The sequence below is a fragment of the Herpailurus yagouaroundi genome, unplaced genomic scaffold (assembly GCF_014898765.1).
Source record: "Herpailurus yagouaroundi ecotype Mexico unplaced genomic scaffold, PumYag 29, whole genome shotgun sequence".
NCBI lineage: Eukaryota > Metazoa > Chordata > Mammalia > Carnivora > Felidae > Herpailurus > Herpailurus yagouaroundi.
The window spans coordinates 117953939-117977343 of record NW_024412377.1 but is presented as its reverse complement, the minus strand read 5'-3'; the positions used below and the strand labels follow the sequence as shown (position 1 = coordinate 117977343).

The 23405-nt window shown below is 39.5% G+C and overlaps 1 protein-coding gene across 10 annotated transcripts in view; it reads right to left on the bottom strand.

Annotated features, from left to right (window-relative positions):
* Positions 1–23405, bottom strand: part of PPP2R2B (protein phosphatase 2 regulatory subunit Bbeta) — a 515907-nt gene that overhangs the window by 235474 nt on the left and 257028 nt on the right. For 2 of the 10 annotated variants that reach the window (XM_040453572.1, XM_040453574.1), the window contains one exon: positions 18321–18405. The exons of 7 other annotated variants lie outside the window; for them this stretch is intronic. In XM_040453572.1, coding sequence (XP_040309506.1) covers positions 18321–18357 — 37 coding nt within the window. In that variant the 5' untranslated portion in view covers positions 18358–18405. Of the gene's footprint in view, positions 1–18320; positions 18406–23405 lie in introns of those variants that run through there. One more of the 10 variants, XM_040453575.1, reaches the window with a different exon arrangement.

Here is a 23405-nt window from a genome sequence, read left to right as displayed (position 1 = left end):
CAAACTTCTCAAGGCTCTTCACTGGAAAATGTCTCCAACTAACGAGCTAAGAAGGGTCCATTCATAATGATGTGGTACTGATGTACTGCCAAGTATCCTATATAAGGATATTTTGGATGGGGCGCCTGGGTGGCTCAGTCGGTTGAGCATCCAACTTTGGCTCAGGACATGATCTCACAGTTTTTGAGTTGGAGCCCTGTGTCAGGCTCTGTGCTGACAACTCAGAGCTTGCTTCAGATTCTGTGTCTCCCCCCCACCTCTCCCTCTATTGTTCATTCTCTCTCTTCTCTCTCTCTCTCTCTCAAAAATAAACATTTAAAAAAAGATAATAGTATTGGTATCTATGGAAAAAGTTTTATTTCTTGTCTGGTTTCCTTTGTTTAGGGTACTGAGTCAGAAAGAGAGACGATGCTGTTCCAAATTCGAGCAAAGTGTACTCCACTCCTATTTTGTATAGTTGAGCTGACCCTGTTTAGCTACTTGGGTAATGCTGTTTGCATGTTTTCCTGATATCAATCCTTTAGAGGCTGCTGTTCTCCCTACCTCTGGACCTTTCAAGGAGACAATGCCTTGGAGATACTGTGGCTTTGCCTAATGAGTGACAGCCAGATTTCTGTCATTTGCAAAACATAAGCATTTGTGGAACTCTGAGAACTATTCCTTGTAGAGACAAGTCATTGCCAAAGGTCACAGAGATAGCTGCAGACACAGATGTAGTATTAGGACATATTGATTAGCCTTCTGGTTAGAGCTTTATTATGTAATTGGCACAATACTATCTTGGTGAGGTATGGTGACGTTTTGACAGTTTGGAGCCAGTGAACTTGCCTTATGCATCAAAGACAATGGAACACTACATTCCTCTGAAGTTCACAGGCTCCAGAAAATAGCTCCTGTCTATCTATCTATCCATCTAATAGATATGTATTGAAGACTTGGTGTTAGGTGCTATGACAAGAGCAGCATCATTAATAATGGTAAATAGTACCCTGGAGCTTATAATTTAGGAGCAAAAAGAATCCATATGACAAATGAAGTATGTAAGAATCATATGGGGCCTAACAGAATAAATTAACATGGCCATAAGAGGGCACAGTGAAGTACTAGGACAACACTGTCCAGTAGAAATAAAATGTGAGCCACATATGTAATTTTAAATTTTCTAGTAGCCATATTAAAAGGGAGGGGAAAAATCCAGATGAAATTAATATTACCTTTTATTAAATTTGTATTTTATTTAAGTATCTTATATTTTTTAAATAATTTTTTTTGAGAGCAGTTGGGGTGGGGAGCAGGGAGGGTCAGAGACAGAGGGACAGAGGTAATGCTAAGCAGGTTCTGTACTTTCAGCATGGAGCAGGACATGGGCTCTTACAAATCTTGAGATTTTGATCTGAGCTGAAATCAAGAGTTGGACGCTTACCTGACTGACCACCCAGGTGCTCCAAAGTTATCTCCTATTTTATTTAACACAATATATCCACAATATCATTTTACATGTAATCAATATTAAAACATTAACAATAATATGAAAACATTACCAATGAGATCTTTTTACCTTTCTGGTACTAATCTTTGAAGTCTGGTATGTATTTTACACTTATAGGACATCCCAAGTGAAATAGTCAAAAACACAGTAGCCACACATATGGTGACCTTACTGGATAGCATACTACTAAGAAATTTAAAAGAGGTAACAACTGCTTTTATAATAGAGGAAAATGGAATCAGAGAATTTGACTTGTGACAGATTTGGGTATCTGAGGTGATTTCCCAAGTATGTTTGCGCCCTAGTCCCATATCCCACCCTGCAGTGAAAGAATGTCTTTCTCAGTATTTTATGAGCCCCTAGTAAAAAGATTCTGTATCTCTAACAGTGAGCTTAGCATACACCCATGCTGGTGTCCATGTCTTTACCAGTTGAATAAATAGATGCAAGAAAAATAAAAATAGCCACCTACCACTTGCCAGACTCCATGTTGCTATTTTGTGTACAATCTCTAACACTTATAATGAAGTTGCAAGAAGCCACTAATTTCTCCATTTTATGAGAGGGAGCTAAAGCACAGAGTTAAATGATTTCCCAAGATCACAGTCTAGAAAGAAGGGAAGTAGAGGGGTACGTGCAGCCAGACCTAACAGGAGGGAGAACATTTAGAGACAGGGAGGTGGCTAGACTAGACTCTAGGGTGAGCCATAGTATAGAGTTTAGGTGGGCATGGGAACAGGGCTCAGGATATGTCAAGTGTCTGCCCTCTGCTCCATTGTGAGACACGTGCATACGCACACACGCGTGCACACACACGCACACACACACACATACAGTTAGTTAGATACTAACATATTCATGGCTAAGTAGCTTGTTCAACAAATGCTAAACAATATATCTTCTCTTGGCCCTTTATTCTGCCTCTCCAGGTAAAAGTTTCCTTAAAATAAGAAACAAAACCAAACTACTAGTTTCCAAAGGCAAAGGGCATTTTGGGAAATGGGAACCAGACAAACTCTTTTCAGAAGAGGCTTTAAAGGTTTTGCCCAGTCTTCCCCATGCTACCCTCTTCATTGTTTCTGAAAAATTGGTATCCATCCTCCCTGTGAAAACATCATCTCTCATAACCATCCCTTCCACTCTTGACAGGATAAATGCTAAACAAACAAACAAACAAACAAACAAAAAACAAACAAAAAAAACTGTTCCACATACTGACCCCAAGCTTCCCTACCTATAACTTCTCATTAGTTAAGAGCTGGTTCTAACCGTGCCCTACATGAGCCTCTTACTCAGGCAGGCATCACATCCCTTGTCTCTGTGATGAGAAAAGCAAATATGACTTAGGCAGGACTCAAAACAAAGCATAGATTCAAACTGAGTCCTACAATGTAGATGCGATTTCTAAAAAATTAAAAATCTTGTATTTGTGTCAGCCAGGAGGATAAATGTAAGGACGAGAGCTTGTCCTTGTAAAACTTAGTATTTTTCTCATTGTTACTATAGCTTAGAAAAAGACTTACTAAATCTGCTGACCATGCTAAATAGTCACCATCATGGAGAGCCAGGCTTCCATTTCAAACAAGTCTACAAACTGGAATTATAAAATAAGAGAGAGTTGTAATTTGCTCGTTTCTTGGCTGTGTTTGGACAGCCGCTAGCCTCCACCCCAGGGTGGGGAGGAGCAGAATACAATGCAAATACAGTGTCACTGTTTCTGCAATTTTATTCACCCTTCTTTCCAAATGTTTGTTTTTGCTTCCTTGGGATATCATGAAGAGTTGCCAGAAAGTCAAGTTTATCTTTAGCATCATCTCTGGGCAAATAACACAGACAAAGGAAAATAATGTTTGGGGCCAAATGTTGAAAACATGAGTCTTGTGTAGCCTTAGCTGAAAGAGCAAAGAGCTAAAATGAAAAACTAGTAATGTTGGTTCTGTTTTTCTCTACAACATTTTCTATTTAGAAGAGTGGAAAGAGGATGGGCTTCAAGTACCAAAAGCTTTCAGTTCCAACTCAGACTTGATCAGGTGCTGCCTCATTGAGTACCCTTAGATGAACTTAATTCATTATTTACTTGAATGACTCCTCTGTGCCAAGTACTTTGTCCTCACAGACCTTAAATTAAGTTAGTTACCTCTCTGATTTGTTTTATTTTATTTTTTTTTTAATTTTTTTTTTCAACGTTTATTTATTTTTGGGACAGAGAGAGACAGAGCATGAACGGGGGAGGGGCAGAGAGAGAGGGAGACACAGAATCGGAAACAGGCTCCAGGTTCCGAGCCATCAGCCCAGAGCCCGACGCGGGGCTTGAACTCACGGACCGCGAGATCGTGACCTGGTTGAAGTCGGACGCTTAACCGACTGCGCCACCCAGGCGCCCCCTCTCTGATTTGTTTTAAATCAAAAAGAAGAACATATATTACTATTTTAGGGCTCTAATAAATAATATGAGATAGCACACATAAAATTACAAAGCCCAGTCCCTAAGCATATAGGAGTCATTGCTTAACAAGTCTTACTTTCTTTTGTCTTCAAAATAATCAAGTAAATTTGTCTTTTGAGTTAACTTGTGATTTAAAAGCACAGCTCTAATACATAACCAAAAATAAACCCAATAGACTGGTCCATAAATATAGACACTCCCCAAATACCCCAAGTCTTTTTGGGAGGTTCATCAACTAGGATAACCAGATTTCAAATATCAGTCACAGATACTAACTACTTCCAATAGTCCTATTTTGACTTTAACTTGGCTTAATGCAAAAGAATAGTAAAATGCTTTTCTTTTCAGTTACCAGCAAGCATGGTCTATATAGCTCAAAAATCACAGCAATACACAATGCTGAAATGTTAGAACAGCTCTTTCCAAATTATCTACTGATTGCATGTAACATGTGAGACATTGTGATGAGATTATAGTAATAAAAGTACAAATAGGTCCCTATCCTGATGGAACTTACTCTCTAGTGGGAGAGATATAATGTCTGCCCTCAGGGAAGCTAGAAGCCTTGACTAGGAGAAGAAACAAGACAAACATGCTTTAAATTCAAGTGACCAATATGCTATTTTATAAGCATTAAATTATAAATCTCTAATATAGGGATTCAGAAGACATGGACAGAGTAAGGCTTTGGAGGGGGGGGAGTGGGATTTGAGCTGAGACTTTTGAAGATTAAGGATAATTATTCAAGGACTTATACTCTCTCTTTGAAGACAGAATGCACCAAAACTTAAAGCAGAATATACCTACAATAAGGCCTTCTTTTCCTGATTCCATGTTGCCCTCTCTCAACTCCACAATTAGTCACTTCTACAAACTCTATCCAGGTTCTGTCTCATACACAAGGCAACATTAACTATTCCTAAGCAAAAGATAATTGGCCAGGTTTTTTGCAGATTGTAATTTCTAATTCTGAGACTCCCCCATTTCTATCTCCCAAACTTCCCCATAAGCAGGAGATGATCACAACCCAGACAGCTGTCCTGCCTCTCCTGCTAGCCAGAAAGGGAATCAGATCAGTCTAGTAATGAAGAGGTCTGATGTTAGAAAGCTTTTAAAATTCTAAATCCTATTTGAACTGGACAAGCTGCACAGGTGAGCACTGTGAGACAGGACTTCAGCCATATTCCCTAGCCATGTCACTCTGAAGCTAGAACAACCATACTCCACTCTTGGCACAGAGTACAACAGTCTCTTCTTAACGTACTTCATGTTAACACCTCAATTATATTCCCCACATTTGTTCACCTCAACTTTCTTCAATCTTGTGAAAAACTTGATCAGTCATTGAGGGATGAACTTCAGGTGAACCTGTGATTGCTGTGAAATTACATGGCTCAATGTATGTTTATGACTTTCTTGGCAATTTTTCCCTATGGAGAATGTCCTTAGCTTTCATAACATTCTCTAAGGGTTTCATGAATCCTCTCTACCCACACTCCCACCAAGAAGTTTAACAACCTCTATTTTATATCTACCATGGTCAAATTTCTATTTGTATCATTTCCAAATGGCTATACTCCAACCATAAACTGAGAGAAAGAAAAAAAATGACACACTTAGAAAAGAATACTTCAGTGTTTCTTCTGTACTAATAACAACCAAGAGCTAATTGTTAGGTTTGGCTCATAGACTTTCAATCGGTAAATTAGATTAAAATAATTTTTAAAGGCACATTTTCCCCCCATCCTAATGCTCAAAAATTATCCAGGTATCATACTCTGTAAATAATGACCAACTTGGGTGTTAATACAAACATTTTTTATTAGCTGTCTAATGATACTTAGTAGTCTACTGTGCACTACATTAGGGGAAGTACATTAACTCATTACTTTGGAGCTTGCAATCAAATTGCTTTATCAGTAAGAAAGGTTATAAAACTATCCTACCCTTTCTTCCCCCAGCAGTGATACGCTGTAGGAAATTAGGTTTTAAATAGTCCCAAGGGAAATATATTCCCAATGAGCTCAAATCCTATTTTATACATTCCTAAAAGGCCTTATAACAGCCTGTAAGATCACAAAAGTCACTAGTGTTCTCTCATGACAGAGAAAATACAAGTTAGAAAATATAACCTCAAGGGGTTAAGCATCCAGCTTTGGCTCAGGTCATGATCTCATGGTTCATAAGTTCAAGGCCCGCATCAGGCTCTGCCACTGACAGTGCAAGCCTGCTAGGGACTCTCTCTCTCTCTCTGCCCCTTCCTCACTCATGCTCTCTCTCTCTTTCTCAAAATAAAAAAATAAACTTTAAAGAAAAAGAAAAAATAAGAATATATAATCTCACCATCCATTTTGGGACAACTAACCATGTGACCCCCTACTTCTTTTGAGAAGTAGCCTCAGCTCATTCTTCTATAATTGGGAGGTAGCTCTGCTTGCTTCATCTATTTTACAGCTATTATGACCATGACCATGAGGTCATGATTTCAAAAATATACTGAAATTTTCCAGAATTCCAGACAAATAAGAGGTCATCTTCTTTCCTGGCCTTCTTGGATATTTGTTCCTTCTCCACACATGCAAACTGTTGGAAGGACCCACCAAGATGTCATTATGGATCTGCAGGCAATTGTTTCAGGAAAAGCCAACCACTTATCTGGAAATCCATCAACTACAGGGAGGACAGAAGACCTGTATCCCTAGCCTCACTCTGTGCAACTTAATCTTTGGGGGAAAAATTTGCGATGCCAGTCATAAAATACCCTAGATGCTGGGAAATGTGATTCCATTACAAAGAAGAGCTCAACAAAGCCACCTGGGTTTAGCACCTATTAATCTTCTCATCGTTTTGCTTTTATAGATTATATAGGCTCCACAGAATTTTCACATACCTTATTCCATCTTTTTGTCATTAAGAACATTGTGAAGTATATAGAACAAACTTTATTCCTTCTTTCACTTGACTGAATGTTTATCTTTCCTTCCTTCACCAATCTTCAACCATACTCATTTTCTTTTGATTCTTTCAACATGCCACGAGCCTCAGGCCTTTTGCACATGCCATTTCCTCCACTGGATCTACTCTTGCCCCAGTATTGTACGTGGCTTAATCCTTTATCTCCCAGTTTATGTCAACTCAACTGAGATTATAGAAAGCCATCCCAACATCTTTCCCAGTATCTGTCTGTCATTTGTTTTCATCACAGATAATTTACCATCACTTCATTTACTGCATTTTATTTCATTTTGTAGGTCTCTTCCACAAACCTGTAAGCTCCATGAAGGATAGGCACCATGAGGACGGGAGTGGAGGGGTCAGTTCAAATTAAAACACCAGTGGGTAAATCGTAGCCAGGGCTGATAGAATAGGTATCCAACTAACATATACTGGGCAGTTAGTGAAAACATGAGTGAAAGAAACAGGCTTTTGAGTATGTAGGCTAAAGTTTGTTGGCATGTGCATGCATGAAAGTAGAAATGTTGACTAACTTGTTTAAAAAATATTTCTCGGGGCGCCTGGGTGGCGCAGTCGGTTAAGCATCCGACTTCAGCCAGGTCACAATCTCGCAGTCCGTGAGTTCGAGCCCCGCATCGGGCTCTGGGCTGATGGCTCAGAGCCTGGAGCCTGTTTCCGATTCTGTGTCTCCCTCTCTCTCTGCCCCTCCCCCGTTCATGCTCTGTCTCTCTCTGTCCCAAAAATAAATAAACGTTGAAAAAAAAATTTTTAAAAATATTTCTCCAGCAAGTATAAAGCCAAAAACATTTTCTAAGAGTTTGGAAGCCTTAGACCTGAGCTGTCCAATACAGTAGCCACTAGCCATATATGACTATTGCACACTTGAAATGAGGCTAGTATGAATTGGGTGTATCCTAAGTGTAAAATACCCACCAAGTTTTGCAGACAATGTAAGAAAAATATAAATATCTAATGTATAATTTTTATCTCCATCACATGTTGAAATAACTTTTCAATAAATTGGATTAAATGTATTATTAAAATTAATTTCACATTTTTTTACTGTAACTACTAGAAAATTAAGTTACACATATGGTTTGTACTATATTTCTATAGGATGATGCTAGTCTAGAGCACTCCAGAATTAATCTGATTGTTACGTGCTTATGATTTTTAAAATTTTTTTTAACTCTCTATGATGGTATATACTTGGGGTGGAAAATATGTGTAAGTTTCAAAGTCACTGCCTTACATTCATATTATCATCCTACAGTCTTTTTAATCTTAGGCAGATATTAAGAAACTGTATAGGTATTACACACTATAATACATCTGACTCCTAGGCAGAAAGATATCTCCACAAAATTGTATGATCAGTATTTGTCCTACTGTTAGCCTTCACATCCTTTAATCCTACTTCCAGAGTCACTACCATAAACTTGGCCACCATGATCTCTCACCTGTACAACTGAATTCACTTCCTAACTGGTCTTCCATCTCCAATGCATTTTTTGTAAATAACAACCAGAGTGATTGTACAAGTCTTATACTGACCCCAGGACAAAGTCCAAATCCTTATTTCAGCCTTCAATTCTAGACATAATGCTGGTCTTGCTTACTTCTCCTCTTCCTCCTCTTTAGGCTCCACATTCCAGCTATTCTGAACTCTTTGAAATTATGGAAAGGTGCCATGCTTCCTTTGGCTTGGGAAACTTTGTTCCTTCTGCTATATTCCACACCCATCACCTTCCTTTTATCTGGTCAGCTCTTATTCTGTTCTCAGTTTAGAGTCAGGGAAAGCCACTGTGTAGGATTCATGGAAAGGGCGTCTCTTGGCCTCCAAGTAACTTTCCCTTGCTGCCACTGCCCCCCTCACCACCACCACCACCAACAGAGGGCTTACAACATCATGTGCTAAGCAGTCTCTCTGATCATCCCATTGAGTCTCCACCATAAACTTGTGAGAAGACGGAAGCTTACGTTAATGTAGCACAGTGTGCCAGGACTTGTTCCAAGCTCTTCACATACATGACCACAGACCCCAGGGCAACACTCTGAGTTACAGTATCCTGTTTACTGATGAGGAACTAATGCCCAGATAGGTTTAGTAAATCACCCATCTTGTAGCTGGAGGCTTGAGCTCCTGCAGTTGATCTCACAGCCTATATGGACTCATGGCAGGTTCTATCACTATTTTAGAGAAGATGAAACAGAAGATCCAAAGAGTTGAGTAACTTGTCCCAAATGGTCAAGCCAGGATTTGAAAGACCGGTTAGAAGCCCCTTTATGTTTCTCCCAATGACCCTATATACCACCCCCCCCCCCCACTGTGTCTTACAATCGCCTACTCACTTACTAGACTATAAGCTTCACAGTCTTTAATTTTTTTTTAATTTTTTTTTCAACGTTTTTTATTTATTTTGGGACAGAGAGAGACAGAGCATGAACGGGGGAGGGGCAGAGAGAGAGGGAGACACAGAATCGGAAACAGGCTTCAGGCTCTGAGCCATCAGCCCAGAGCCCGACGCGGGGCTTGAACTCACGGACCGCGAGATCGTGACCTGGCTGAAGTCGGACGCTTAACCGACTGCGCCACCCAGGCGCCCCACACAGTCTTTAATTTTTAAAAACAGTTTTAGACCAACAGAAAAAGTCAACAGATAGCACAGAGAATTCCCATATACGTCCTGCAGACTTTCTGCTATTATAAACATGTTACAATTAATGAACCACAAGTGTTATTAACTAAACCTCATAGTTTAATTCATATTCCCTCAGTTTTTACCTAATGTCCTTTTCCTGTTTTAAAATCCCATCTAGAACACTACATTACACTTAGCTATCAGGTTTCCTTTGGCCCTGTTTGTTTGTGGCAGTTTCTCAGACTTCCCTTGCCTTTGGTGTCTTTGACAGTGCTGAAGAACATGGTCAGGTATATTGTAGCAGGTCTCTCTACTGTAATTTGTCTGATGTTTCTCTCATAAATAAAGATCCCAGAGGTAAAGCGCCATTTTCATCACATTACATCACAGCGATCTACTATCAACATGACTTAATAAGTACTCATATGGACCTTCACCATCTAGCTGAAACAGTGTTGGTCAGGTTTCTTTTCTGTAAGTTTACTCTTCCAGACCTCTCTTCCAATCTGTACTCTTTTGATAGCAGTCTCTACATGCCCACTCTTGGGGAAGAGTAGACAGATACACCCATTTGCTATGTTCCTTGAGGATGGGACATGTATATAATTTATTTGGAGCTCTGCATGGGAGATTTTCCTCTCTGCTTGATTAATTTATTCAATTATTTACTAACATCAGTACGTAGTCATGGATATTTATTTTGTACTTTGGTTTATAATCCAATACTTCTTTTTTTTTTTTTTTTTTTTTTTTTTTTTTTTTTTTTTTTTTTTTTTGCTAAAATCATTCCACTAGAGACATTGGAAACTTTTTCACTTGGGCTCCTGTGTCCCTTTGACATATTCCCATCAGTGTATTTTTTTTTTTCAAGCACTTCCTTACATTTTGGCACTAAAAAAGGCTCTAGCCTCATCTTGTAGATTTCTTTCCTTAGTCCCAGAATCACACATATCCGGAAGGATTCCTGGTTCCTTTCATTGGACAATGGTTTTAGAAATCAAGATGCGGGTGCTAGTTGTAACTGTTGCTACTGGGGTGTCATTTTTTTAGGCTTTCTCAAATGACAAAGAAATAAGTATATGTACATAAGCTCATGCATACACCCATTTATAAATGTTTCTTTATATAATCAGGTATTTCTCTATAAAGTTCAAGATGAGTTCTGATGTCTCCAACTCCAATTCGTCACCACATGGACCATCTAACCTCCTATTCTTGATCCAGCAATCAGAAATGATTGTAAGCTTTTTAAAGACAGGAGTAGTGCCTTAATTCATTGTGATATCCCAAGTGTAACGCGTGGCACGTAGAGTGCACACGTGGACCTGCGGTCCCAATAATTTCAATTCTGGAAGGGAATACAGATAAATTTGCAAACGCTACCCAACAGAGATTCCAAAGACTAAAATCACAACGATTTATTAGGGCAACAGTGTAAGAGGGTGCATAACAAAGGTCTGATTTAAGTGTGTTTATTCAACTCTGTGAAGGGAAAATGACAGCAATGCATCCAAGCTACGCAAAAAGGATTCAGGCTTCCTTGAAAGGGATTCAAGTGGCATAAAATGGTTTGTTTCCCCACAGCAATTTACATTTATTAAAATAGCTAATAGGCATAATCATTGTCAAAATAGAGCTTCCACCCTGTGTAATGTCTTAATATATTCTCGAAGTTCCTGACAAACAGGCACAAAGCCACAGCAGATTAGACTCTAAGTGGAGGATCACTCTAATAGCACAGCAGAAAAACCAATCTCACACTTCTGGGAAGGAAAATAAGACCTGAGAACAGCCTTTGAAGGTGAAGGGTAAAGTACAAAGGCGAAGGTGCTACAGTAGTGCATCAGCTAGAAGGGGAATGGGCTCTAATGTGACACTCTGCATTAATGATGCTAATTTATGTCTGGGTAAGTGTGTGTGCATGACACAGAGGAAAAGTGAAGAGGTCTCTATTATACCGCGGAGAAGCTCATCTCAAATCTCTTGGAAGGGTACGTGCTTTACCCGGGAACTGCCTCACATGGGCATATATTATGTAGATTCTGTGTCAGTTTCATATGAACAAATCACTCGTCTCCTTAAATCTATTCTGGAGCATTTCCAATCTGTTCTTTACACTGCAGCCACAATGATCTTTTTGAAACACAAATGTGGTTGTTGCTCCTCATAGTCCTACATTTAAACATTTTACTGCTTCTCTTTATTCATAGGATAAATAATAATAATAATAATAAAGTCCTCTTATTCCTTCAAGGCTCTCTGCAAGATACATCTTCTAATGCCAGTCCTGTGGGAACTCAAGCCACATGGGCATCATTCACTTGCCTGGACACACACTCTCTCTGTGCTACTGCTATAGGGCCCTTGTCCATGTAGTTCTCTCTACCAGCGTCATCCCTCCACAGCCAACTGCTACTGTGGCATTAGGATTTAGTTCTATCACCCCTTCACCAGGGAAGCTTTCCCTGTCTGGGTCCAAAAGCCTTTTACACTCTCCCAGCACCACAAACTCTTCCTTTACAGTGCCTGTCACAGCTACAACTGTCTAATCATCTTTATTATTCTTGATTAATGTATTTCCCCAGAGGGGCTCTTACTCCATATCCCTGGCACCTAACCCCATGCCTGGCACATACTAAGGGCCCAATAAAGTATGTACTGAATCAACAAATGAAAAGTGACCAGTGCATTCACCCATGCTACTGCTAAGGCTTTCCTGAACATTAAGGCTCCTCTTTAGACTCTGAAGAATATGTCATTTCACAGCAGAAATTTGGTGGGTCACCCTTGTGATGAGTATAGGAAATACACTCTGCTAGGCTTTAGTAGCTTCTACAAAAACAGGAGGTCCTTTGTATCATAAGAGTTATTAATGCAATGAAATGAATGTTTATTAATACATTACATGCATTGTATGGAAGTGGACATTAACAGGATGTGAAAAAACAACCCTGCCCAGAAAAGGTCAGCTATGGTGCTTATTATCTACTAATACTAATACTTAAGATTATTTTTATCAAGTAATTTTGATTTATCTCACAATATTCCAAATGCTACCATTGGTTTTCAAACTCTAATCATTGTGTCTGTTTTTCACTCAACAAATATTTACTGAGCATATTTATTACATGCCAGTCACTGTGTTAGACCCAACTGAGCAAGAGACCCAAGGTGCTTGCCCCAAGTGGAAGGAGACAGCCAACACAGATTGATAGTCATTTCAGATTAGTGTGATGCTGATAAGGAAGAAGTCATGTTATATGTGAGTGACATAATTTCCACTGTTTCAGCATGATCTTAAGCAATCCAAATGTCTCATCGGGGTAACCTACATCATTACTGCTCTGTGATATCAAGTAGATCACAGAGTTTTCACCTGACAAGTGATTAGAGGATTCTACGTTTTAACGTCATGGTCTCCCATAAGGATTTAAATGTATTCACTCCCTCTATTTAAATAAATGACTAGGGAAGACACAAGGTGTATCTTTTCTGAGGAGTCGCTATACTCCCCCAAAATCTCTACTGCCAGTTTTGATGTACCCCAAAAGATCAGAGTGTCTTATCCTCTAAGATGTATATCTCAACAGAGCATCTATTTCATGGCAAGAGATTTTTCATTTGGTTTTAGTGATAAGTAATTCAAGAAGTAGTTAGTGGCACAGAAATCTTAAAGACATGGATGAAGAGATAGTAAAGTTGACACAGACTGAATCAAGACTCTCTTCATAAGGATTATAACCCTTGAGACCTAGGACAGTGTTGGCAGCATAACTGGTCCTCAATAACCATGGGTTAAATATTGCTGGATGAAGGATGACACTTTGAGAAAATTAGTTAGTTGAAGCATGGGACCATAGTGGAGAGGAAAGATAAAAGCTAATATTGAAGTGGTTGGCTTATCAAGAGGAAAAGCCACAGAGAAAGGACCCCAAGAACAGTATCCCTTTCATTTCCTTTTGACCAAGGCCCTGGACTCCTAAGTGGTTGGTCAGGAAGCTGGGAGAATCTCAGAACAGACAAATGGCAGCTCTGAGGAGCCACCGCTCAAGACTAATGCTGTAGCCTATTGTCTTCAATGGAGAAGAACAATCAGCAGATTGATAAATTCTTATGTTTACACTCCTGAACAAATAAACTAATTGCATCTTTGTTTTTAACCTAACAAATCATAGCTTCATTACAGGTCATTAGTGACCATTAATACACAGAACTGTTTGCATTTCACTGGTATATCTGAATTACAGTCTTGCCTCACACACCAGCTCAATCAAGCTTCCAAAGGGAAACCCCGTTATCAGGCCTCAAGTGGGACTAAAAACAAACAATTAGCCTCTGCAATTGAACTGTGATGCAGAAGAATTCATTATTTTGGTTCACTGTTGAACTAGCCATTCCCTTTGTAGAGCAGACAGGCTCTTTGGGCCCAAAGAGTAAGCAACCACCTCTCTGAACATTTTCAATTATTCTCAATGACAGCTAATGTTGTACTGGCCAGCAACACAACCCTGTTTGTGTGGTACCAGTACAGGCAGTCGTAAATTCATAGCACAGTGGCTGATTAGAGTGCAGGTAAGAGCAAGGAGCACATTGGGGATTGTCAGAAATATCAAGGGACAGGAACAGAATCTATATGGCAAAAAAAGGGGAAGCAGGGTAGAGAATACACACACACACACACACACACACACACACATTCTTTTTATGAGTTATTAATGCAATGAAATGAAGGTTTATTAATACATTACATGCATTGTATGGAAGTGGACATATATATATGCATATAGTACATCCACTCACACATCAACTAGGTGGTCCAGAATTTTAAAAAGTCCACTTGAGGCTTTGGATTATCCATACGAAAAGCCAAGACACTTGAACTGGATCACTGCCAACCCTCCACTTCATCTTGTGTTAAGCAGTCACGGAGGGGCATGAAGTGATTAACAGAGATGAACGATCTCAGAAACATCTGAGGACTTTCTAACATACCAATTGCTATTTGGGAGCAAATCCATGGTCCATGTTATCTACTGTTTTGTTGCTTCAAAAAATGTCCCCCAGGGAAGGCCATGTTTGGCTATGAATGTGCAAAGGCCATAGAATGAGAGGAGTTGCTAACAAGGCAAGCGATGGCAGCCATACGCTGCCGAAGCCATTTTTATTTTTTATTCTAGGCTCACTACCGAGCACATGACTCATGCTTCAGCTCAACATGTACAAGGACACTCCAGCATCCTATGCAGTTTAAAAAGGTCTTTCAAATGAGTTATCCAAACCACAATGAGATACCACCTCATTCAGAATGGCTGAAATTAACAACTCAGGCAACCACAGATGTTGCCAAGGATGCGGAGAAAGAGGAATCCTTTTGCACTGCTGGTGGAAATGCAAACTGATGCAGCCACTCCGGAAAACAGTATGCAGGTTCCTCAAAAAATTAAAAATAGAACTACCCTACGACCCAACAATTGCACTACTAGGTATTTATCCAAGAGATACAGGTATGCTATTTCAGAGGGGCACATGCACCCCATTGTTTATAGCAGCACTATCAACAATAGCCAAAGTATGGAAAGAGTCCAAATGTCCATCAACAGATAAATGGATAAAGAAGATGTGGTATATATATACAATGCAGTATTAATCGGTGATCAAAAAGAATGAAATCATGACATTTGCAACAACATGGATGAAGCTAGAGTGTATTACGCTAAGCGAAATTAGTCAGAGAAAGACAAATATCATATGTCAAGATGGACTTTTCCCTGAAGTCACCCAACTGCTAAGTAACTCAGGTAGGATGAACCTGTTATCTTCTGGTCACACCACTGTCCCTACATGGAACACTTTTCATTCTTCCTCATATCATCTGACTCCCTCTCCTCAGCCTCCAGGCCTCAGCAGACCATGTCTTTCTTCATGAGCTCTCCACTGAGTCCTCTTACATCATCTCACAGTCCCTTGTATGTCCCCATCACAGGATGTCTCATACTGCATTGTATTTACTTGTTGTCCTGTGTCTCTACTGGCCTGTGAGTTCCTGAAGGGAAGAGTCCAGGTGTGTGTACTACCCCTCTGTATCCCAATGCAGAGTTCAGCCCCGGGCACCTAAGTGCTCAATAAATACTTAATCATGAAAGGTTATATGGCAGCCTCCTTTCAAACGACTCTGCTGCTACATACAACAATATTGTTTCCCAGTGGAGCACCGTTTAGGAACTCAGAGATAGTCGTAGATGGCTTTATGCCCTTACACTGCTGTTAAATAACTTTAGCCTCATGATGAAAACTCAAGGCAACCTTAACTGAAATTTAATGGATTCCATTTCTGAAGAAAGTAGCTGAACTTGTGGAAAAAAAAAAAAAAACCCTTGAAGTGATGCTTACATTATGTTAACACAAGCACATTCATTCATTTTATACCTTACACTCAATCACAGAGCTATGAACAAGGCTTAGCCACAATCCCTCAGCATTTGGAAAAGGGCATTGCCTTTGTACTTCGAAAGGATTTTTCAGAAACAGTTGGACTTGATGAGGTGCGGTGAAAAGCAGTCTCTCTCCCAACAAGCTCTTTAAATTTTTTTTTTTATGTTTATTTATTTTTGAAGGAAAGAGAGACAGAGTGTGAGGTGTTGGGGGTGGGGGCAGAGAGACAGGGAGATACAGAAACCGAAGCAGGCTCCAGGCTCTGAGCTGTCAGCACAGAGACTGACGCGGGGCTCGAACCCACAAACCGCAAGATCATGACCTGGGCCGAAGCCGGACACCAAACCAACTGAGCCACCCAGGCACCCCCCAACAAGCTCTTTAAATTCTGACTATGAACTGTCTCTTTCCCACTTGCTGTTCTTGTGCTTTTGGAAATTTTAAGCTGATACGACACAGGTCAGAAAAACATGACCAAACCACAAATATTTCAATCCCTCCCCTCCCTTCCCTCTTGGAGGAGGCAAGGAGGGCATCAAGGTTGACAGCTCCAGGGAAACCCATTTGAAGTCCGTCTAGTCTTATTTCATTAAAGCAGCAACTGAGGCCAAATCCCATGAAACTCAGACCGCAGGTCAAACCCATATCAGAACATACTGAAAAGGTTACCTGGTTGCTATGTATGTAACCGGGAATGTAAGAAAGGCACATTGAAATTACAACAGATATGAACTGTTTATTAAAATAGGTCAGACAGAAAAGTGGAGAATCTTTCTCTAGCAAGGAAAGAGTTCAACCCCACCTCCGATCACAAACACCCCAAGGTATTATATGAAAACAAAGCCTCTTCTCTTATATAAAAAAGCACATTAAGAACCTGTCCAGAGTCTATATAGGGTAACACGAAGGCCGCATGATTCCCTTGGGACACCAAAGCCTGACCCTTATCTATAAGCCGACGGAGAATATACATAAACGTATATACATATATAAATACACACACACATCTGCTCCTTATTTTTTTTCTCCCTTTAAGTCTTTTTTTTTTTTTTGACGTTTATTTATTGTTGAGAGACAGAGAGTGCAAGCAGCGGAGGGACAGAGGGAGAGGGAGACACAGAATCCAAAGCAGGCTCCAGGCTCTGAGCTGTCAGCACAGAGCCCTATGTGGAGCTCAAACCCACAAATCGCAAGGTCATGGTCTGAGCCAAAGTCGAACACTCAACCAAGTGAGCCACACAGGCGCCCCTCGCTTTAAGTCTTTGACCACATTTTTCATTTCATTTTCCTAGAGTAAATGTTTATCTGGAAACTCTTCTTTCCCCATACCATTTCTTAAAGGTCTTACTCTTCAATCTGACTCACAGTTGCTATCTATCTCTGTTACAAACTCCACCTCAAGAGAGAATTCTGATGATTCTTTTTTTTCAGTAACAGTTAGAGTTCTTATGTAAAATGTTATTGCCCAGGGCCCTGAAACACAGTCAAATGAGGAGGACGTAAAGCTCAATAGTCTCACCACATAGTTTCAAGAAATGAATAAAACAAAGCTAGCAGAAAAGCCTTCCTGCTACTTCATCCCAATCATGTGGGATGACTCCTACTTATACTAATAGGACCTTCAAGCATTTAATACAGGTAAGAAGTTACCTGTATTTCCCAAATTGTCATGTCTAGATTTCCCTTCTAATTCAAAATTATCATTTAGGGGGCGCGTGGGTGGCTCAGGCAGTTAAGCATCTGACTTCAGCTCAGGTCATGATCTCCTGGTGCGTTCAAGCCCCGTGTCGGGCTCTGTGCTGACAGCTCAGAGCCTGGAGCCTGCTTCGGATTCTGGGTCTCCCTTTCTTTCTCTGTCCCTCCCCTGCTAATTCTCTGCCTCTCTCCCAAAAATAAATAAACAATAAATTTTTTTTTTAAATGATCATTTAGTAAGGCCATTCATTCTTCATTATACACAAACTAAGAAGCTCTTGTCTCTTTCTTCACCTACTGACCCAACCATTTTTCTCTGTTAGAGCAGTTAATGTATCTGTCTGGTTCTCTAGCTTGCTCTACATACACTATTAGCATCTTATACAGCAGCGTCCATTCATACAGAGCCACACCTCTTTCCTGGTAATTTTATAACCAGTCATTACTTGTTATTGCTGTGTACGAACAACACATTTCATCAAAACATGTTCTTAGTTCTTAAAACAGTAAGTCCAACAGGGCTTACTATCTATACTTTCTTTTTAATATGTGAAGGAACTGATTTGAGCCCCCAGAACCACTTTTAAGCAAATGGAACTGTTCAACACTTCCATGTTGCTATTTTATTAAGAACAGTAGGTATAAATAGTAATACTAATACCTTTATTTCCATAGGTGCTTTCATCTGGATAGTTCATGCTTCATTATTGTGCCACTATTCTCTGTCTTGGGTTCTCCCTTGGCTCCTGTGACAAACAGGGGGTTCAGATCCAGACTCCAGGAGGTAGTGATGCTTCAATTTTTGGTTATATACAGGTGCATTACACACTCCCCAAGCCCCCACTATAGCCTCTTTGAGGTTACTCCTCATATGTCAAAATCAAGGCTAATATGGTAACATAGCCACACTATAAAAACTCTCTATGCTTCAGCCTTCTCACCTGGAAGTGGGCTGTCTTTGGGTTTTGCAGACCCGGGGTTCTCAAAGAGTTGCTTTCTTTCAACCAGCAGCAGTGGCTCTAGCTGGGCCACCACTAGAAAGCAAATTTTTTGGCTCTTTCCCAGTATTATTTATTTAGAAACTCTGGGAGGAGCCTAGCAATATGCAATTAACAGACACTTCAGGTGATTCTAATAAACATTCAAGTTGAAAACAGAAGGCAGAAGGCATATAAGGAGTTTTGAGGAGACTGGGGCGGTGTTAGGGGAGTAGCCTTCATGTACTTCAAGAGGGATCATGTACACTAGGATACAAAGCTTCACAGTGTAGGGCTAAAATCAATGGGTTAAAAAAACAAAAAGACTGCTCTGGTACACATAACTTTTAAGCAACTGGACGTATTCACCAACAGGAACAGGTTGGTGTCACTGGTTAGAAGAGCCTCCCTTCTCTCCAAGAGAATCTATGAATAAGACAATACAAGAAGAAGTTCTAAAATAAAGCTACAAGATTTAAAAAAAAAAAAACAACAAAATTAAGCCTTAAAAAGAAGCTTCAGAATACCACTAATATAGAAAGAAAAATTTATAATTAACTTATTATCATTACTTTTTAAATATCTCAATGCTATTACCTTTAAAAACCATCCTATTGATGGTACATAGAGTAGATAATGGGTTTTCATTTCCCAGTGTTTTATTTCATGTTCAGAAAAGAGCAGCAGTTTGGCTTAGACTCTCACAGGGTTCCATATATTATTATATGAGATTATATTTATTATTTAAAAGAGATAAATCACCACCATCCAGATCTGGTACTGGATCAAAGATTAAGGTTAGAGTGTTATTTCCTCCACTGTTTTGTAATGAAAACAACCACCTTGTGACAGTAATGATTCTGTTTTAGGATATAGATGAATGAACTAATATTAATGTAAATACAACCTAACATTATTTAGCAGTTACTGCACACTATGCACCTGGAATTATCCTGAGTACATAACATACACTGTCATATTTAATACTCACACCAACCTTGGGAAATTAAGCATTGTTATCTGTATTTTATAGAGGAGGCAACTGTGCTTAGGAAGGATAAACCACGTGCCCAAGGTCACAGAGCTGACAAGTGATGGAGCCAGAATACAAACCTAGTGGTTTCCAGAGTCAGTGTTCTCCACTGGTTAAGTATAATTTTTAGTATAAGCCTAAACTCTAGGGATTTGGAAAGAGAAAGAATGTATGGTACAATGCAAATAATACTTATGACCAGTTAGGGCTTCTAGAAATACTCAAGAGAGCCAAACAACCACTTACTCAATGTTTAATCTATGCCAGGTACTGAACTAACCACTGTACCATTTCACTAATCCTTATAACAACCATAGAAGGTAGTTACTAGTACTATCCCAATTTTCCATATGGGCAATTATGGTTCAAGGACTTAAGTAATAAGCCCATCTTAATAAAGAATTCATTGTTCACATATTTAAATGGAAATGAAGCAAAAGAAGTACACATAAGCATGTAAAAGCTCACTCTGTAAATGGAGCTTCGCTACCCTTATGTTTCCAGGGATAAGAATGGTGTTAGTGATAATTCATCCATTCTTTCTTATCTATTTTCTCACTTGCTCTAAATGGCAGATATTCAAGAGTTATATATTTGGGTGTAGTATGCAGTATTGAAACAAAATTAAGTCTACTGCCTTCTCCACATCTTTAGACACACAAACTCCAGCTCTCTGGGGCTTCCAAGGAAGAGAGTGGCCTCAACACCCTTCCATTTGGAATAGTAACAATGAATGACCTTAGAAATGAGACATACCCAGGGTGCCTGAGCGGCTCAGTTTATTAAGGGTCCAACTCTTGATTTCAGCTCAGATCATGATCTCACAGTTCATGGGTTCTCCCCCCACATTGGGCTCTGCACTGATAGTGTGGAGCCTGCATGGGATTTTCTGTCTCCTTCTCTTTCTGCCTTTCCCCCACTCATTCTCTCAAAATAAAAAAAAAAACTTTTTAAAAAAAGGAAATGAGACAAACCCCACACCCAATGACATACCAAGTTGCTCCCCCAAAGAACCTTGTGCTAAGGATGTAGGTGGCCAACATCTTGAAGAGAGAATCAGCAACAATGAACACTTTTTCCCAAGAATGCAAAATTTCACCCAGTTGGGAGTTCAGTGGAAGTTGATTTAGTGTTGTAACATCATGGGAAAAGCTCTGTTTCAGGGATCAGAATCTCTGCACTTCCATTTTGTCTCCACCACACACCAGGTATGTGATCATGGGCAAGTTAATTCCACTAAATTTCAGTTTTTGTACTGAGGAAATGAGAAATAAACTCATTCTCCAATTTTTCTGTGCAGAGTGAACAAGAGCTGTGAAAGTCCTTTTGTAGAAATACAAAGCCCCTTCACAGGTGTAAGATGGCATTACTATTTTATGCAACTCTTTCCTTGACTAAAATTTGGCCACTAACCTATCAACCTGGCTAACCCAAGTTAGCTTACAGACTAAATTAAAAGACAAGAGGAAGAGGGACTATTTAAACATGATAGTCATCAGCTGTACCAAGGACATCTGTGGAACTGTTTGCTCAGTTGTTGTGATGGTTAAGAGGGATTCGTTTCCATTGGCCTTACTTCCCTATAAGCTTGGCAAATCTCCAGATCAGTGAAGGTCAGCATGAAATAGCCTGAGAAACCTTCCCGTGCAAGCAAAAAGGATCACCACCAAACCATTATGTCACTACACACAGGACAGAGACACTCTCAGCAGCTCAAAGGGTGGCTCAATGTATCTTGCCAAAGATGCCTTTGAGTTCCTATTCCAATTTCAAGGTGCTGACTCTTTTGCATGTCTACATGAGAGAGTAGAATTTGGCCTCTATGTATATTAGTTGAAACAGCAGTGAAAGGGGATAGTGTGAAGGACATTTTTAAGCAAGGAGAAAAAAAGGAGATTCCATCTGGAGTTACACGTGGAGACATGAATCAAAGATAGTATGCAACACTATTGACTATTTTTATACTCTTAGTGGGAGGATTCAACCTAGAGATGCAAAAGCAAAGAGGTGAAAAAGAAACAATTCCTTTGGTGCTTTTATGTTTATCTTGGACCCTGGTTTCCCCTCAAGGTATCAGAAAGATTAAAATGGCTTTGTGATGTGACACCATCATGCTCCGTTTCCTTTTACAGTTCTTTTCTTAAAATATTTTGTAGGTCAACACAAATGGGTAAAGCCAAAGCAAAGATTAGGAATGTATATTTTCCTTGGATCCATACTTGGGAAGGCATGTTCCTCCTTTCAAGTCACTAGTTGTGGGGCTGTGAAGCTGGCTGATTGATTGCCTAAACTCCGGCTCTAGAGCAATTTACTTTCAGGACACCAAAAACAGAGGTTATGGAGGTTGCTTAGACCATATCAATGGCTGGGAAGGAAACTGAGGCTTCTCAGACATAAAACATACCATACTTTCCAAAGCCAGCATCATTTCATGGGTGGATGTTGGTATTTTCAGGCCTACATTTCTCTGACAAAACATACCTATAATCCATCACTAGCAGCCACACTGCAATATACTACACTTGACCAACTGCCGCCATATGCAGACCTCTCCAGTAGGGTCTGGTCGTCAGAAATCCACTGATTAAGCATTTAAAGACTGCCTTTGGAAAAACATGCCAGGAATTCCTTCAGGATAATTAAAACCAATTTCTGTGTCAATAAACACAGATTGCAAGATCTTTCATGTGCAGAGGGGCTGGCTCTGGCCTGCAGGCTCTAGGACATTTTTTCTAAGATGGCTTTTCCATAACTGCAGCAGATTTTCACGGACTCATCCAGAGCCTTTCCTAGCCCCCTTATGAAACGATTGGCTGAGGTCAGAGAGATCATCTTACCTTTACTATTTCAACCTAGACACAGGACCAAAAGACCACAGTGGCTCTGAACCTAAGGACCAATTCCATTGCCAAAGGTCTTTCACACAGACCTATAGGTAAGAGAACTTGAATGGAATTCTTATTACAGAATTTGACTGTTACTAGTCTTCACTTATCACTACTCTTCCAGGGTTCACAGTGATTTTCAACTGAAGAATTATTAATTTTACTTCAAAGTAAAAGGAAGAACTCAGGTGGATATTTATTACACTGATACCCACAGTCTTGTTCTTTGCATCCAATAGATACTCTATGAATTGTTTTTCACCATAATGGCAGCTTTATTGTTTCTATTGTGTAAACAATGCTTATACATATTGAAACTGTCATACATTAGAAAATATAAATATTAAGAATTAAGATTTCATCAGCCTGAGATAACCATTATTAATAATCTACTAGCCATTCTTTCCGTGGAATTCTTTATGTACACACACAGAAGTTTAGGGAAAAGGAATCATATTATACATGCTCCTCTTATCATGGATGTGGCTACCTTCAATTCTGTAATAGTCCTATTTATGTATTTATGTATTTATTTTTTCTCTCCTCCCCTTATAACCCGATGTTAATAAACTTTTATATATTTTTTCACAGTTATATCATCATATACCAACTTGGATAGCATGAATGAGGTTTCATTTGCTCAATCAATACCTGAAGGGTTAAAGAGTAAAATAAAAAAACAAACACATAAACAAACAAATGAATGAAAGAATAGGCTATGCTCTTAATTAGCTGGTATAATTTCCAAGTGGCTGCAATATAGCACATCTTTAAATTCCAGTTGGGGGTGGGAGAATCTAGTTTGAACATGTCTGGATAGAGCTGTAAGTTTAAGCTCCTGAGTAAAGAAT